The 15,729-nt window shown below is 42.8% G+C and overlaps 2 protein-coding genes across 2 annotated transcripts; one reads left to right on the top strand and one right to left on the bottom strand.

Moving 5' to 3' along the window:
- The first annotated feature begins 1,787 nt into the window (after window positions 1-1,787).
- On the top strand, window positions 1,788-7,393 carry LOC127471937 (AT-rich interactive domain-containing protein 4B-like). Its single transcript, XM_051789470.1, has 7 exons — window positions 1,788-1,954; window positions 2,098-2,389; window positions 3,505-3,615; window positions 4,360-4,449; window positions 4,922-5,062; window positions 6,497-6,548; window positions 7,259-7,393. Exons 1-7 carry the CDS (start codon window positions 1,940-1,942, stop codon window positions 7,266-7,268), a joined length of 711 nt encoding a protein of 236 aa, XP_051645430.1. The 5' UTR covers window positions 1,788-1,939; the 3' UTR covers window positions 7,269-7,393.
- A 1,016-nt stretch (window positions 7,394-8,409) lies between these two features.
- Window positions 8,410-13,062, bottom strand: LSM5 (LSM5 homolog, U6 small nuclear RNA and mRNA degradation associated). The gene is made up of 5 exons (XM_051789506.1): window positions 12,955-13,062; window positions 12,448-12,543; window positions 12,188-12,215; window positions 11,526-11,598; window positions 8,410-9,781 (listed from the first exon to the last, which is right to left on the bottom strand). The coding sequence occupies exons 1-5, from the start codon at window positions 12,998-13,000 to the stop codon at window positions 9,749-9,751; spliced, it is 276 nt and encodes a 91-aa protein (XP_051645466.1). The 5' UTR covers window positions 13,001-13,062; the 3' UTR covers window positions 8,410-9,748.
- Between the last annotated feature and the right edge of the window lie 2,667 nt (window positions 13,063-15,729).

The raw sequence follows: 15,729 nt of genomic DNA, 5'->3' as shown, positions 1-15,729 counted from the left end.
GTGGCCTTGGTCACCTTGCTAAGGTCTCCTCTGAGCAGGATCATGGTGGGACCAGTCAGCATGGACTGCCTGCGGCTGGATATTGCCTCCTCTCCTCATTGCCTTTCCCTGTGCAAAGCCAGGATTTGGAACACCTGGGTGGTCGGTGGCCAGCCCTGGGTGAGAGTCTCCTACCCCTGTGCATCTTGTTCCTGCTGCAGGGAGAAGCAGAAAGGGGTGTTTTTGTTCAACCTCATCCACTCCCACTGGCACTTGCCCACAGTGCCAGGTCCTTCTCTGCTTGCCAAGTCTCCATGCTTCTGGAAGCCAGTGTGTTGATGCTCCTCAAAAGCACCAGCGATGGATCCTGACCCCACATCCACAGAAAGGAGCTGGAGTTGCTGCCCTCCTTGGAGTCTTGTGTAAGGGCCACAGGCACCCTGCTCACAATTCCGGAGAGCCCAGGATCCATGAGAACAAACTGGTTTTGTCTTCTCATCTTCTCACATATCAAGCCTGAATTTCTTTATTGACCTTGAAGGAACCCTCGAAGCTCTCATTCTAAGACAGTTCAGATAAACTGGGCTTGAATGCCTTAACTGTGAAGATGTTTCCAGAAATACAGGAAATACAGGAGCCTTGAGAGCAGGGGGAAGAATCCAGAGCAGCAGCCATTGTCTTTTTGGACTTCCCCCAAATGAAATCTGATTTCCTTTTATGACAAAGTAACCCACCTAGTTTATCAAGGGAAGCCAGTAGACGTAATATTTTTGGTTTTCAGATATTGTCACTTGTAGTGTCCTTCTGGACAAAATGTCCAGCACACAGTTGGATAAACACATCGTGGGGTGGGTGAGCAATTGGCTCACAGGTCAATCACAGAGGGTAATAAAGGGGGTGACATCTGGCAGCTGGTCACTAGTGGGGTTCTGCAGGGCTCCATCCTCGACCCAGTGCTCTTCAACATCTTTGTAAATTGCTTGGATGCAGGACTGAAAGGGATGCTGAGCAAGTTTGCAGATGACACAAAACTGGGAGGAGTTGTTGACTCCTTTGAAGGCAGGGAGGCCCTGCAGAGAGACCTCCACCAACCTGGGACAAGACAACCCTGGATGTTTGTACAGACTGGGAAATGAGAGGCTAGAAAGCAGTGCCATGGAAAGGGACCTATGGGTCCTGTTTGATGGCAAGTTGAATATGAGTCAGCAGTGCCCTGGCAGCCAGGAGGGCTTATGAATACTTGACAGAAAAAGTGACTTCCCAGCCTTTTAAAGACAAAACCTTTTCTTATCAAGATTTTGCTTTTTCTCTTTGGAGTGGGGAGGGGAAGCTTCTCTTTCCTTCTTTCTATTTTTCTTTTTTTTTTTTTTTTTTTTTTTTTTGGAGGGGGGGTGTTGCGTTTTTTTTGTGGTTTTTTTTTTTTTTTTTAATTGAAATTTACATATGAATTTATAGAAAACAAGTGAGAAGGATCCATTTCATCATCAATGCTGGGAGCCAGCTCCAGAGGGTATGTGTATGTGTGAAATTTAAGAGCTCCTTCTGATGACTCTGGAGAGCAAACCTATGACTAGTCCATACGTGCGCCCCTATCATTTTATTTCTGAGCATTTCTTTCAAAATTCATTCTTTTAAAACTGATACTTAGGCCTAAGTTAGGTTCCTTGGGCAGTGGGCTGCAAGGAAGCTTTTCCTTCTGCCACAGGTGTCAGCACTCCTCCTGCCCCACCCTCTTGCCCTGCAGCATCATGGAACCTCTGGAACCCGTGTGCCAGGACATTGCCCAACTGCCCAACAGCCCAAAACTGCCCAACGGCCCAGAGCTGCCCAACTGCCCAACGGCCACTAAGCCTGGCATCCTGCACTGCCACTGCTCCTACACCACTTGGTTGGCTGGGGTTTTTTTCCCAGTTTGTTTCAGTGTTGACAAAGTCCCTGTCTTCAGTTGAAAGGTCTCAGCATGGACTGTAGGAAGGTATTTTTAATCTTTTAAACAAAGATGAGAGCTTTCCTTTGCAGGTTGGATGTTTACAATAACTGTAAGAGGTGATTAATTGTAGGATTACAATTTTACAATTGCTCGAATGAGAAGAGTTCTTAATCTGTTCTTTCACCCAGAATAAAACTGACAGAGAGAAGGAGGAGGAGTATTCAGTGCTAAATACTCCTTTGTCTGTAACTGTAGTGGAGTCCTGTAGCCAGTCCAGTGTCACCGTCTCTGGGAGTCTTCCACCAAATCAAGAAGAGATACAAAGCATCAGAAGTGAAATGGATGGCACAGTAAAGGCACACAGTGTTGTAGCAGGGCTGCAAGATCTCCAGTGTGAGGGAAATAGCTGTACAACAGATTTCAATGTCAGTGTCAGCTCCAGTAGTAGTAAGCAACCAGAGCCAGAGCACGCTGAAAACGGTAAATTAAAGGGCAAACAGAGCTGTCTTCAAACTAACCAACTCTCATTTTAGCACTGCTGATGTATCTTCCTTCTGTTATGGTCACACTGCTGGGAAGTGAATTTTTGAAGGAAGTAGTAGCCTGTTGTCTACTTCAACTGTGTGGAAATGGCATAGTCATCTAGAAAATAAAATACTGCCAGGAAGTTTCTTGGCCTTTCATTAGGAACTGTGATGGTTTCAATGAGGAAAAGAACTGTGTAAGAACGACACTTATACCGGACCTGACGCGAATAGCCCAGAGCAGGCTGTAATACATTGTAGCAAGACAGAAACATTTTGAGTACCCTGCTTACAAGTAAAAATGCTGTTTCTTGATTCTCTGTAAGCTGTTTATTTGGAAGAGAGAACGTGCCAGTTATTGCATGCTTGGGCAATCATTTCAAACTTGCACCTTCTGAAGTTAATGTTCAAAAAAAATACATAAATACATATAAAAATCCATAGAAGAAAAAAACCAACCTGACATCAAGCCTTGACCCTAGCTGGGTTTCACATTCAGATGTGATTTTTCAGATCGATCCTGAGACAACTAGAGAACAGGGGATAATAAATACAGCCAACAGTTGTGCACATGATGTCAGTATACTGTTGCCTGCTTTTTAACTGTTGGCAAGGTTGGATACAAAACTTTTCTTTGTGAAAGTGACTGGCTCTTTTGCAGTACCATCAAAAGTACAGCTACTTTCACTGCGTTGTAGTGCCTAAAAAATTATTAATACTAAGGAAATAAGTACATGTCTGACTATAATCCTGAGATGACAGAAGTGGTTTCTTTCAGTTAACAATTAACTGAATTTTCTCAAAATGCTCTTAAGGTGTGTTATCTTCGTCATTCTGTTGGAACCGTTCTTTTGAAAGAATGCAACAAAATGCATTTCCTTAAACAAAGGCAAGAGTTTAAAAGAGGTCAATAGGTAGCCCTCAATAAATATATCTCTATTGCTTTGTTAATTATAGATGTATAGACTTGGAGAAAAACACACAGAACTGCAAGCATTTTTTTTATTATTATTTCTGTTTCTTTCTACTTTTTGTGGGGTTTTTGTGGGGCTTTTTTGCCCATCATTATAGTGTTTAGAGACCAAAAAATCCTTCAAGATGCTCAGGAAAGAGACAGCTCCTCAAAAAAGCAGAAAACAAGCCTCAAAACATCTGTGAACAACCAAAAGAAGAGTAAAAGTAGTAAGTACAGCAGCTCAGTGTGAAATGAAGTGTGTGAAAGTACTGTGCCATTTGTTTGAAATGAATAGTAAAAAAAGTGAATCAGAGGATGTAGTAATCAGTTGTTCAAAGCCTTTTTTAAAAAGTATAGCATAAGTAAGAAGATGTGTATAAATTTGGCACCCACATGGAACACATTGCACTGTGTCTTTGCTTTTTCTGATGCAGGCAATTTGTTTATAGCAGTGGTTCTAAGGCAGAAAGTGTGCTGCTGCCATGATACATTTGGAGAGTAGAGTGCACTCTGTCCATATGAACCTTGAGCAGCTGGATTGTATTCAAGAGTCTCCTTCCAAGAAGTGTGTCCTTATCCCATGTCCTTATGTTCTTGCACACATGCTTTCAGCAATATACAGTTTTCAGGATGGATTGTGGAGACACAGTCAGGTACTTTCATCCACCCTCTAGCTCTGTAGGATTTTGGTTCCCATTGATCCACAGAACAGCTCTGAGTCTACCTCCACAGCAACTAACTGGGCAGTACTTCCAGTGAAATGTTTCCCTTTCCCAGCATTCCAGAATTAGAGGGGCCCCATCACAGACCTGGTCTGTGGTGCTGTACTTGGGCACCAGTGGTGCAGAGAGCTGTGTGCCAAGCTGCCAGACCAGGATGGATTCTGTCATTTTAGAGTGAAACAGCTCCTGGTAAGCTTTGGGTTGGGTGGGAAAGTTGCTTTGTTTTTGAAATGATCTATCTTCCCACAGGCAAATGTGGACAAAATAGAGAGAGGGAGTCTGATCTTAAAGAACAGGATAATTGTTTGCCCAAAGTTTGCAAATGGAGTTTTCAAGTGTGTAAGTATCATTTTCAAAACATGGCTAGTGTGGCCTTGTGACATAACATAACAAGGCTTTTTGAATTTTCTTGTTTGGGTTTTTTTTTCCCACTAAAATTATTCCATCCTCAGTTTGCTTAGTTCTGTGATAAGTCCTGGGTGTTTTTCTTGCTGCTTTACTCCTCACTCTCTAGTTCTTGTTCAGACTCTTAGCTGACTGATTTGTAACTTTTTCCCTTTCCATTTTACCTTAGTGAACTTGGACATGTTTCCTCCTTCTCGTAAGAAGAACTTTCAGTGTGTTTGTGTCAGTCAGCTACGGGTACACAAGCTTGTGATAAAAAACAGCAGCTGTAGCTGTGTTTCTCAGCTTTGCTGCCTGCTACCTGAAAGCAGATCACTAGGATTTGAGTACTTCCCATTTCACCAAAATTCAGAAGGTTTGAGAAATGCTGCAACGTAATAATTAACAGAGATTGTTTAACTTTCAGATGACTTGGAAAATTTGACCAGTGATGAACGTATAGCACTTCTCCAAGCAAAAATGCAGGAAATTCGGAAACGCTACCTGTTGTTGAAAGCTGAGGTGGCTGCCATCGATCGGAGAAAGCGCCTGAAGAAACAGCAGGAAAGTAAGTACTGGGAACTAAAATCTACTTTTAGAGGGCTAAATTGCATGTCATGTTATTAAGGTGTTAACAAGGGTTGTATAATCTTTTGGGAGATGAGTGTATTTATGGGTGTTTTTTTTCTGAAAACACTGTATACAGTCATTTTATGACCTTTAGAAGGTCTGGGTCAGACACTTAGGGATAATGTAAGGAGAAAAACATTTACGAGCAGTCAATCTAGTTAGTTCTGTTAAGGTAGAGCTACTTTATATAGGAAACAATATACAGGAAATAAACTTTTCTAAGCAGTGAACAAAGTAACTAACATTATTAATAACTTCTAAATTTTCTTCAAGTTACAGATAAGTTTACTGTAGTATTGCCTGTGTGCTTAGTTAGTGCTTTCCCCCTAGGATAAGGGATTTATTTCATGAGTTTAAGGGAGACAATAAATTAAATGTCTCATTTCTCTGAAGCTGCCACACCTACTGCTGTAGGGAATGTTCTAGTGTGCCTACTTCTAGGAGTGTTAAAAGGATAATTTTCTCCATGTCTTGTTCGTGTGTGTGTTTTAAGAGTTCACTGAGAATAGGAAGAAAGACTGAAATGCCATGTGTAGTAAGATTTTATGGCTGCAACCATCACACAGGAACCGCAGTTGCTGCTTGCTTGCCAGAGCACTGTGTATGTGCAGACTCAATGCTGAGACAAGGCCCCACCTATGCCGACTCCCTGAGGAAAGAAAAAGAACAGCTGACACGCTGGTGGGCCAGGAATAAACTCTGTTGTCATCTGGCTGGGCCCTTGATCTGCATGGCTGATGAACCAGGGCTGCAAGGGCAATCAACACCAAAATTAGGGAAAAAAGACTTTTTGCTTTTCCATCGCTAGGCATTAGATGCTGGAGTCAGTATATATGTCCTGGTTCTAGCCAGGACAGCGTTAATTTTTGCAGTAGCCAGGAGGGGGCATGGCCGGGTTATGCTATACCACCTCATGTCATTGCTGGGGGAGGGAAAGGGATTCTCTTCCAGGGAGAAGGGGTTCAGTCCACTTGAGAAAATGCAGCAAAGGGAGCTGTCTAGTTAGTATTACATATTATTGATTTTTTTCCCCATGTGAGTCGTTTATTTTCTTATACCCTCTGTCACTAGTATTGTTGCTATTACCATTAGTTTTCTTATCTTATTGCTGTTTCCAGTAAATTTTTCTTATCTCAACCCGTGATCCTTGATTTTTTTTGTCTCCAATTCTCCTCTCCAATCTGCTGCAGCAGGGAGAAGGAGGGGGAGCGTGAGAGAGTGTTCCATGGTTTGGGAGAATCTTAGTAGGGGCACTGAAATGGGAAGTACCTTTCCTACACCACAAAAATATACCAATGCTTGTTGAATAGGAAAAGATTCTAATTGCTTATTTATAAATGCTTATAACCTGTGTTTTCTTCTTCGTTTGCAGGGGCTGCTGCCATGTCAAGTTCCTCACCAGATGGAATGTCAGGGGAATGCAGGTGACAGCAGGACTTGACAAAGCACTTCACACTCAATGGCTGCTGAGGGACACTCTTTTTAATCAGTCCTGAAAACCAAATATTCATTAAAAAAATCAAGCAAACAAACAAACAAACAAATACTAATGTTTACGAATTTGAATTAGATTTAAAAAGGATACTCTGGGTTTTAAGAATCCATTAATTGGAATGCAACTACAATACTTTGCCAATTTTCAATAAAACAGGGGTCTTTCTAATTTTTATAAATTACATGATTAAAAAAAGAAAGAAAATGGCTAACAAACTATTAAGTTTTAATATAAGAGGATTGCGTTCAGCCTGTTTAAAATGTGTATTTCCTCATAATGGATTAAACAGGTATATTTTTGTGTTTTCTTGTAACTGTTTCTCTTCCTGTAAAAGCAACAAATACTTCATTTGCAATGCTTATTTTATGATGAGTTTCAAGGAGAAGGCTTGAAGAGAGAGGTGTGAGCTCATAAAAGCTTATAGAAAAAAGCTCTAAAATATATATTAGGTTCTGCAGAAAATGGAGTTATGCAACATATTGTACAAATGTAAGCCAAGGCCTCTAAACCAAAATGTCATAATTTGTGAATCCCTGATTTTAACAGTTTGATTAAGCAACAGTAGTATCCTCATGAAAATGACATTAAGCTGCAGAATCGGTTGGTAAGTGATTAATTCAAACCCATTCTCTTTTTCAGCAAGAAGTAAAAATGTAGACCATCGTTAATGTAGCACCAGTCAAAACAAAGCTGAATTTTGATTCTTTTTCATTATGGTAGTTTGAAAATTTCAAAGCACGCTCCTGAAGATATTCACTGACTCCTTACATCAACTGCCTCAAGTTCAGATTCACTGTAACTGAAACTGGAATAAAATTTGTGTTCTCTGCCTACATCGTGTCTGACTGTAGTTGTTAACCAAAATACTGTTATACCTGAAAAATGACACATTACTGATGAGACTGGTAAATCACAAATGATGATAAGCTTTGGAAGTGCTGACTGTGTTAAGAATTACCAGTGATCCAGGGCTGGTGGGAGCCATTTTAATAATTTCAATGAGGTTACAGGAAAAAGAGAGGATATTTACACCCAGACTGAACAGCAAGTAAACTGAAATAGTAGGAACCTTCTGCCTACTAAGACAGATAGCCAGGTAGTAGAACTAAAGACCACTGCAGCCAGTGCCATCCTAAAGAAAAACAGAAAACAAAACTAACAAAAACCAGAAAAAAAACAGCACCATGTGTGTGACAACCATTAAGTTATTTTAACTTGATGACTACCCTGCTCTAAACTTTAAGCATCATTAACTTTTCTATCTTTTTAAAGCCTAAGGTTCTTCTTTCAAGTTACCTACTTGTAGTTGCACCCTCAATAGCATTCTGGAGAACACCAGTGTCACAACTTCTACAGGACAGTGCAGTTTGAATAAGCACTTGATTTCTAACAGAGGAAGAACAAAAAGCACCAGCACTCACTTATTGAATTGACAAGCTCACTACCACACTTCCAAAGCAAAAGGCTACAGGAATAATGAATGCCAAGCAAACAGTTGAGATCTGCACACACACTGGAACATACACAGAATCTTATTCAACAAAATCCCAACACCGTAGTGCTGCACTGGCTAGAAATCTTTCCAGTGTTCTAATGAGAAGACTCAACTTGTTTCTAGGAAAGAAAGTGTTTGAGGCAAACACTAGCAGATGATGTTTCAACCAAATGTAAGTTTAAAAAAATACATTTTTTTTAATATATGTATTTAGAAAAGGCTGGAGAATGAAATGGCAATAGAAAAAACTGTTCAAGGAGTAAATGGTAGAGATTGTCACCACACAATCTAAACATTGCAATTGCAGATCATTTATTCAGAACACATGAGCCAGAAGTCGCACACTCCCTGGGATAGGAGAGGGACTCTCTCCCCTTTAACAGGCTACAGCGAGAAGTTCTCACTGCTTTGTGAGCTCAGGCCCAGATAGCAGAAGGCAGTGTTTCTGTCAGCTGAAGCAAGGCAGAAAGATCTCCAGCAGCTTCCTTGCTGTCTCTTGCTCATGAGCCCCCTTCTTCAACTCTTCTTCCTTCTGCTGATGGGAAGGTAAAGTACATCCTGTCTGTGTGAGCCCACGCTGTGCCCCTCCTTGTCTACAGTAAGACCTGTGACTACTCTCCAAAGACATTTACAAATGGAAGCCAGTTGAGAGCTGTACTATGGAAGCATAAGCTGCAGTGGCAGCATGGCATTGTGACAAAACAGCAGTTCCTCACTTTACAGAAATTGTCCTAAAACAGTAGCTTGCAATATCTGTCAAGTTTTTACCTCACAGGAGAACAGATGCAGCCAAAAAAACCCATTTATTTTAAACCGAGTGCTCTGAACAATGCAAGCAGGCACAGGCAGCTCCCAATTTGAGTATACAGAGCATCAGTGAGTGGTGAAAGCAGAGTCACCACTGACATCAATGCGAAGTTTTAGCACCAGCCTTTGGGTTTTTTACCCCCTGAACATGAATTAGGTCTGGTCTGTCTGTTCTCACTTGCCAACTGCCATAGGGAAGTGTATCCACCAAGTAAAAGAAGTCCAAGAGAGCTGAACCCCAAGGCAGCTGGTGAGCATCAAATGGATGCACTGTTTGAAGGGCTTTCAGAATTCTACAGCAGCTGCCACATAGTTTCCAGTGACATAGCCCAAAGCAGCCTTTAAACAAAATATCCAGCTCAGTGTCTGCCTGTGTGCCAAAGAACAGCTACTTCTGGCTGATGACTTGTGTATTATATAGACTTGGTCCAAAAACAAATATGACAGATGTAAAAAAACTGAAGACTGATGGCAACTGAAATCTAACAGTAATTTTTCTATTCCATCAACTAGTTATAAAATTATCCAACTTGTGCACTTACATAAGAGAACGCAGTAACTAACAAAAAGAAAGCCTTTTATTCAAAAGACGTTCATGTATCTTTACAAGAAAGTCATGATTTCAACTTACAAAGTCAACATTGCCATCAGCACCTTTCCTGAAGAGAAAATCCTTGTCTATTGTAAAATGTTAAGTGTATAAACACAGCAAACAGACAATCCACACCAAAACACACCTCTATCCCAAAATCTCTATTTAGATTTTACACATACACATATAAAATATATATGAATAACATGTCTTCACAGATGACAACTGCATCACTTTATACTTCAGGTCCTTCTCCTCCAGGAACCAGCTATAAAAGAAAAGGACATTTTTGTATTAGTGCCATAAAGCTGAGCTTTACAAACCCATACATGACAGCTCTTGCTTTACAACAAGCATTTTAGTAGATGGAGACTTCATGGCAGACCACAAAAGTGTTTTTTAGACTCAGTATTACCTTCCTCTCACAAAAGAGGAAGTCAGTTATGGCAAGAGACATACATACCAAAAAGGCAGCAGGGAGTAAGTCAGCAGAGCATTTTCTTGTGAAAGAAGCAAAGAACTGAGCAACAGAAGAAATATAAAAGCAAAAACATGGGGAAAAAAAAAATAACCATTCCCTATCTTCGTCATAATCAGCTGAGCATTTCTAAAGAGAAAGAGCTTCACTGTTTTGGGGACCAAAATAAGAAATATTCCAAAGCACAGACTTTCTGATATGGGAAGATGTGTCCCCAAAAGAGACCCAAGATCTAATGCAGAAATGTATCTATGTCTTGCTGAAAATTTGCACTCTAAGAATCACCAGCTTCTGCTTCATAGGCAGTACACCACCAGCTTAAATGGATGGTAGGAATTTCACCCCATATGAGGAGTCAGAACATGTGCTGTCCTGTAAGGATGCAGAACAAAAACCAAAGCGGAAAAAGGCTTTGAAATTAAGTCAAGAATGGCATTTGCTCAGACACAAAGTGCAGAGGTGCAAGACAGGTAAAACAATAAAAATGGAGATAATTTCTCACTCATACAGAACCAACTTAGACTCAAGTTAGCCTTCCTCTTCCCACAAAATTAGGAATACACTCGTGTACAAAGTCTGGGCTTTGTGGCCATCTATGCAGACAAGCAAAAGAGCTGCTCGGGTCTGCTTGTGTGCATCTAAGAAGCTGCAGAATTCAACTCAGGGATGCATAATCACAACACTTACCTGCTGTTTCAGTACTAATCTACACACATCAGCACATGACAAACTAAAAATCCTAGTGCTTTTGATTTGGTATAATCCAACACACCTCCAGATTTTTTGGCAGAGCACATAAAGGTGTAGCTCTCAGGGCACCACATGGTATCATGATCACCAAATGACTCAATGAGCTTGTCAGCATCCAAACTGCTGCAAACACACATGTACACACATGAACGTCTGACCCATGTGCACAAGCAAACACTCCAGAGCTAAAAGGCCCTGGAAGAGCTGGCCTATAACTACTTAAAAGAAGGCTGTAGCCAGGTGGGGGTTAGCCTCTTCTCCTAGGCAACTAGTGACAGGACAAGCTGCATCAGAGGAGGCTCGGGATGGATATCAGGAAGAATTTCTTCATTGGAAAGGTTGTCAGGCATTGGAATGTACTGCCCAGGGAAGTGGTGGAGACACTATCCCTGCAAGTGTGCAAGAAACAACTGGGCATGACACTTTAGTTGGCATGGTGGTGTTCGGTCAAAGGTTGGAGTCTACAATCTTGGAGATCTTTTCCAACCTTAAGAATTCCATAGTTCTAATAAAATCAGCGACTCCTTGCGTGAAGACCAGAAAAACAATCACAAAAACAAAACTAGAGCCATGGTCTTTGCATTATTCTTTTGTAAACCACAGCATGTAACAAGTAAGGCAGTAAGGTCTGTTTTCCAACATAATTCATAAACAAAGATGACCCAGAAGGTACTTGAAAACTCCTGATGCAATGGAACTGTCTGGAAAGCTCAGTTTAGAGTAGTGAAACTCAACTGCTGATTTACAGGTAAAGAAAATCAACACATGAGCAATGATCACTTACCATTGTTATGTTATTTCCATTTAGCAGAATCTGGTCTAGCTTGGTGATTCTTCTGCCCTCAGGTGTAATCTCACTGAAGGAGGATTAGAAACAGCAAGTGAGAACACAGAACCAGGGACAACAGCTCCAGTTTTGACCACAGAACTGACAGAAATCTCTGTGTTAGTTCCTTGTTGGAACTAACAAACAAACCAGCCACACTGCAGTGTGATCTTACTAAATGGACCGCCTGGGTAAAGAAAGCTACCTGCCCTCTAAAAACGATCTCTTCTACTCAGTACATGAAGATGTGTGTTCACCCTCTAAAGCTTGGCAATTTCTTGAATACCACATATCAACATGGCATAACAAAGTAATAAACACTTATCCTTTAGTTTCCTACCTTTTTTAATCTCTGCCTAGGCCTTATGGAGACGGAAATGGAAAGTTCAACACAATTAAAATTACGATCACAAATCAGGAACCCCATTACAACTATAAATCATTCAACAGCTACTCTATGGCGTGGCTGTCCTGAACAGATCACCCTACTCTAGTTTCAGTCTAAGGAAAAACTGGTTAGCTGGCAAGTATTCCAAAAATATAACATTTTGCTTACAGATCTTATACCGTATTTTGCCTCAGCAAACCAAACATTAAATAGCAAAAAGAGGAATACTTACAACTCTGTGACATCTTCCAACACCATATCTGAAAATCCAGTTTCAAGGAAAACAAGGCCCAAAGTTTTATATCAAAAACGTTTAATGCTATTTTCAGTTTATACCATGCTGTGATTTTACCTGAAAGTTGAAAATATCAGAATAATACAACTGATCCATATAAAAAGGTTCTACCCAGTGAACTCAAAATTCTCACAAGCAATAAACGAATTGAGCCAAAGGACTGAAGTGGGCAGCCTTGAACTCCCATCGAAGGATACTGACGAAGTCATCGAATCCCAGAAGTGTCCCGACAATTTCTTTGTCGCTCTTCATCACGATGTGAATGCGTGACCCTATGCACTTGTCCACAAGCTCTGTAAGCACACGGGGAAATGTATGTTGTACAAAGCACCCTCTTGCGCCTTACAACTTGTTTGTGATTATTTACAGACACACGGACACGGACACATCCCCCTACACATCAGCCCCCCCACACCCTCACACGCACGCCCACCACACCCCCCCTCCCTCAGCCCCACACTCACAGATGCCAAACACACCCCCCAACGCCCCCACTCCCTCTCTACTCCGCCCGCCCTCCCACACCCCTCCAAAATGCCGCCGGGGCGCGCGCGGGACCCGCCGCCCCACGTGGGGCGCGCTCCTGCCCTCCCGCTTCCCGCCAGGCGGCAGCGCCGCTCAGGACACGCAGAGGGCCCCGCAGCCTCCCGTCCCCGCCCGCAGAGGGACCCCAGCCCGGGCGGAACCCGCCGGGCCCCCGGTACCGAGCGGCAGGAGCTGGGACGGGTTGGACACCGCGCCCGCCGCCATGTCGGAGCCAGGCCTGACCAATCGCTGCCACCGCCCGCACACGTGACGGGCTGCCCGCCAGCTCGGCAGCCCCGGCGAGCGGATGGCAGAGAGGTCGCTCCGCACGCCGCCCCGCCCCCCCCGCCGCTGGCCAGTCGCGACACACGCGTGTCCCGACACATGCGTGTCCCGACAGTCACTCTTGCTGTTCCTCTGTGTAGAGACTTGGAGGAAAACCGCCTTTCCCCCCGTTCTTTCTCCTCCTGCTGGCCCCGCCGGTGCCAGGGTGTCCCCAGGGAGCTATCGCGACCGCGGGTTGTGCAGAATGCGGGGAGGGTTTTGTGCGCTGTGTGTCACAGCTATTACAGAATCGCGGGATCAGTCAGGTTGGAAGAGACCTCTGGGGTTCATCGAGTCCAACCTGTGACCGAACATCGCCATGTCGACCACCAAGTGCCACATCCAGTCTTCCCTCAAACACTTCCAGGGATGGTGACTCCACCACCTCCCTGGGCAGCCCATTCCTATGTCTCGTCACCCTTTCAGTGAAGAAATTCCTACTAATGTCCCATCTAAATCTCCCCTGGTGCAGCTTGAGTCTGTCTCCTCTCAGACACAGCTGCAGAGTCATGCTGGGTTTGTAACACTGACTGGGTTTGTGGGAGGCAGAGCATTTCACAGGTTACCGCACCTCCTGATTGTTACCTTTCTCTACTCTTCACATTCCCTTGCTGTAGCAGCCGACTGTTCTTCCAGCTTGTACCTTTGACACATGTTCCTTTGACACTTGTTGCTTCCGAGTTCCCTCGGGGAATTTTTCATTGAATTCCTAACACTGGAGTGCCAATATGCATTAGAAAGAGCTGATTCTGGTGTGAATCAACAGCTGCTCTTTGCAGATTGTGCTGTGAACCTGCGCTGGGAGTAGCAGTGAGCAAAGGCCACCGTATCGCGGGAGAGAGAGCACCTCTTGGTCACAGGGAGCAAGCTGGGCACACCTCAAGCCTCCCAAACCCAGCATATAGGCTCCTTTCTCTGCTCTGTTCTCTCCTTTCCTTCCTTCCCTTTCTTCCTCCCTCAGTCTTCCTCCTTTCCCCCCTCTCTTCTGTCTCTCTTACCACCTTTTTCTGCCCCTGTTGAGATAATTCTTTAACATCCAGTGGTATTTTGTTCTTCCAACACCAGAGCAAAAAACAGTGCTGTGTCAAAAAAGCTGGTCTTGTACCAATACGTTAACGTTCCCAAACCTTTCTTCCTCATGTTTGATTTCTTCCAGAAAGAAAATGCTGCTTCTCAATTCTTCATATTCTGCACATCAAATATATCAAAATACTTTCTTTTTGGCAATTTATAAAGAATATTCATTTACAGCAAGCAGGTCTGAACAAATCTGCTGTCCTTGGTGCCAGGAAAATCCCTGTACATAAATTTCAGAAAGAATGTCCAAGACACAGATAGGAACCAATTTTATCCCTAACAAAAAGGTTACTGCTTAAATCAGGAATACTCCCATCAAGTGGAGACCTCTCAGATATGCAGCTGATAACTAATCATGCCCGGTCTGGCAGGAGGCATCCTTCTTGTAGGAACACACCAACAAAATAGATTCAGCTATGAAATGTGTGCCTGAACAATGCAGGGTGTTGAAGGGATGCATCCTGCTGTATTGCCTTTCGTGTGCAGCATTCCAAGCTCGACAGCATCCCACACTGAGAGATTCAGATCACAGAAGTCTTTAGGAAGTTCTGTTCAGTGGCTTCTACTGACAACCAAACACACAATTATCAGCACTGAAATTAAGGAATGTAGTGTTCCTGTCAAGATCGGTTTCTGCACTCTGGTAAAACCACAGTGCAGATGGCTCATCAGCAGAGGACTCTATCCTGAAAACAGGCTGGTAACAAAGCTGCAGCATACTCTGTATTGCTCCCTTTCCTGTTAGTTCACCAGCAAAAGAGCCTGTAGCAATGAGAAACACAAAACATTGACACAAGGCAGTTCACTTGCTTAAAATCAAGTGTTACGTATGAGTGATGCTGCCTAGACCACTTACACAGGTCCTGGTTCTTGTAAGCAAGTAGGAGAGAAGGCACGACTCAAATTGTTCTGCTTAGGAGTGTTGCTAAGTAAAACCACTTTATGCTTCCATAAGATCTTGCCCTGTGGTGTGTAGCATGGACTTTTTAATACAAATAATGAACCTTTTATGCGCTGCTACTGTCAGGTAACCAGAGTGTTTCCTAAGCTGAGATGAGTCACCACTTCCCTTTGTCTCACAACACTTACTCAGTCAAAATCAGTAGTGCCCTAAGTATGCACACAGCATAACCTTGCTTTTCTGGAGCTTGATTCTGGAAGTCAAGGGGAGGAATGTGAAAGACTTTACAACAATCTTATTTAGGACCCATGTTAAACTCTTGGTTTCATCTCACCCCTGGAGAATGGCTCCTCCACTGAGCTATTCAGAAAAAGGACTTGGATCTTTTTTTTTTAAATAGCAAGAAATCAGGTGATGTTGGAAGATTTCAATCACTTCAAAAAACATCTCCATGGTCTCACTGTCAAGCAGGATTAGCACTCATCAGCTGCAAATGCAGAGTGCCTACTTCAGTGGCTGAGGGAAATAATTCAATGAAGGTAATGAGGATTGCTAAGACTTAAGTTTAAAATAATCACTGACATTAGATGATGCTTCCCTTACTGGTGTATGGGATTTAGTATGAGCATTCCTGTGGTGAGCCCAGTTAGGC

Source organism: Manacus candei, unplaced genomic scaffold (genome assembly GCF_025592945.1).
Source record: "Manacus candei isolate 608988 ecotype Guabito, Panama unplaced genomic scaffold, ASM2559294v1 h1tg000027l, whole genome shotgun sequence".
NCBI classification, from domain to species: Eukaryota; Metazoa; Chordata; class Aves; order Passeriformes; family Pipridae; genus Manacus; species Manacus candei.
Note: the sequence above shows the minus strand (reverse complement) of the source record. Positions and strands in the feature narration are given on the sequence as shown.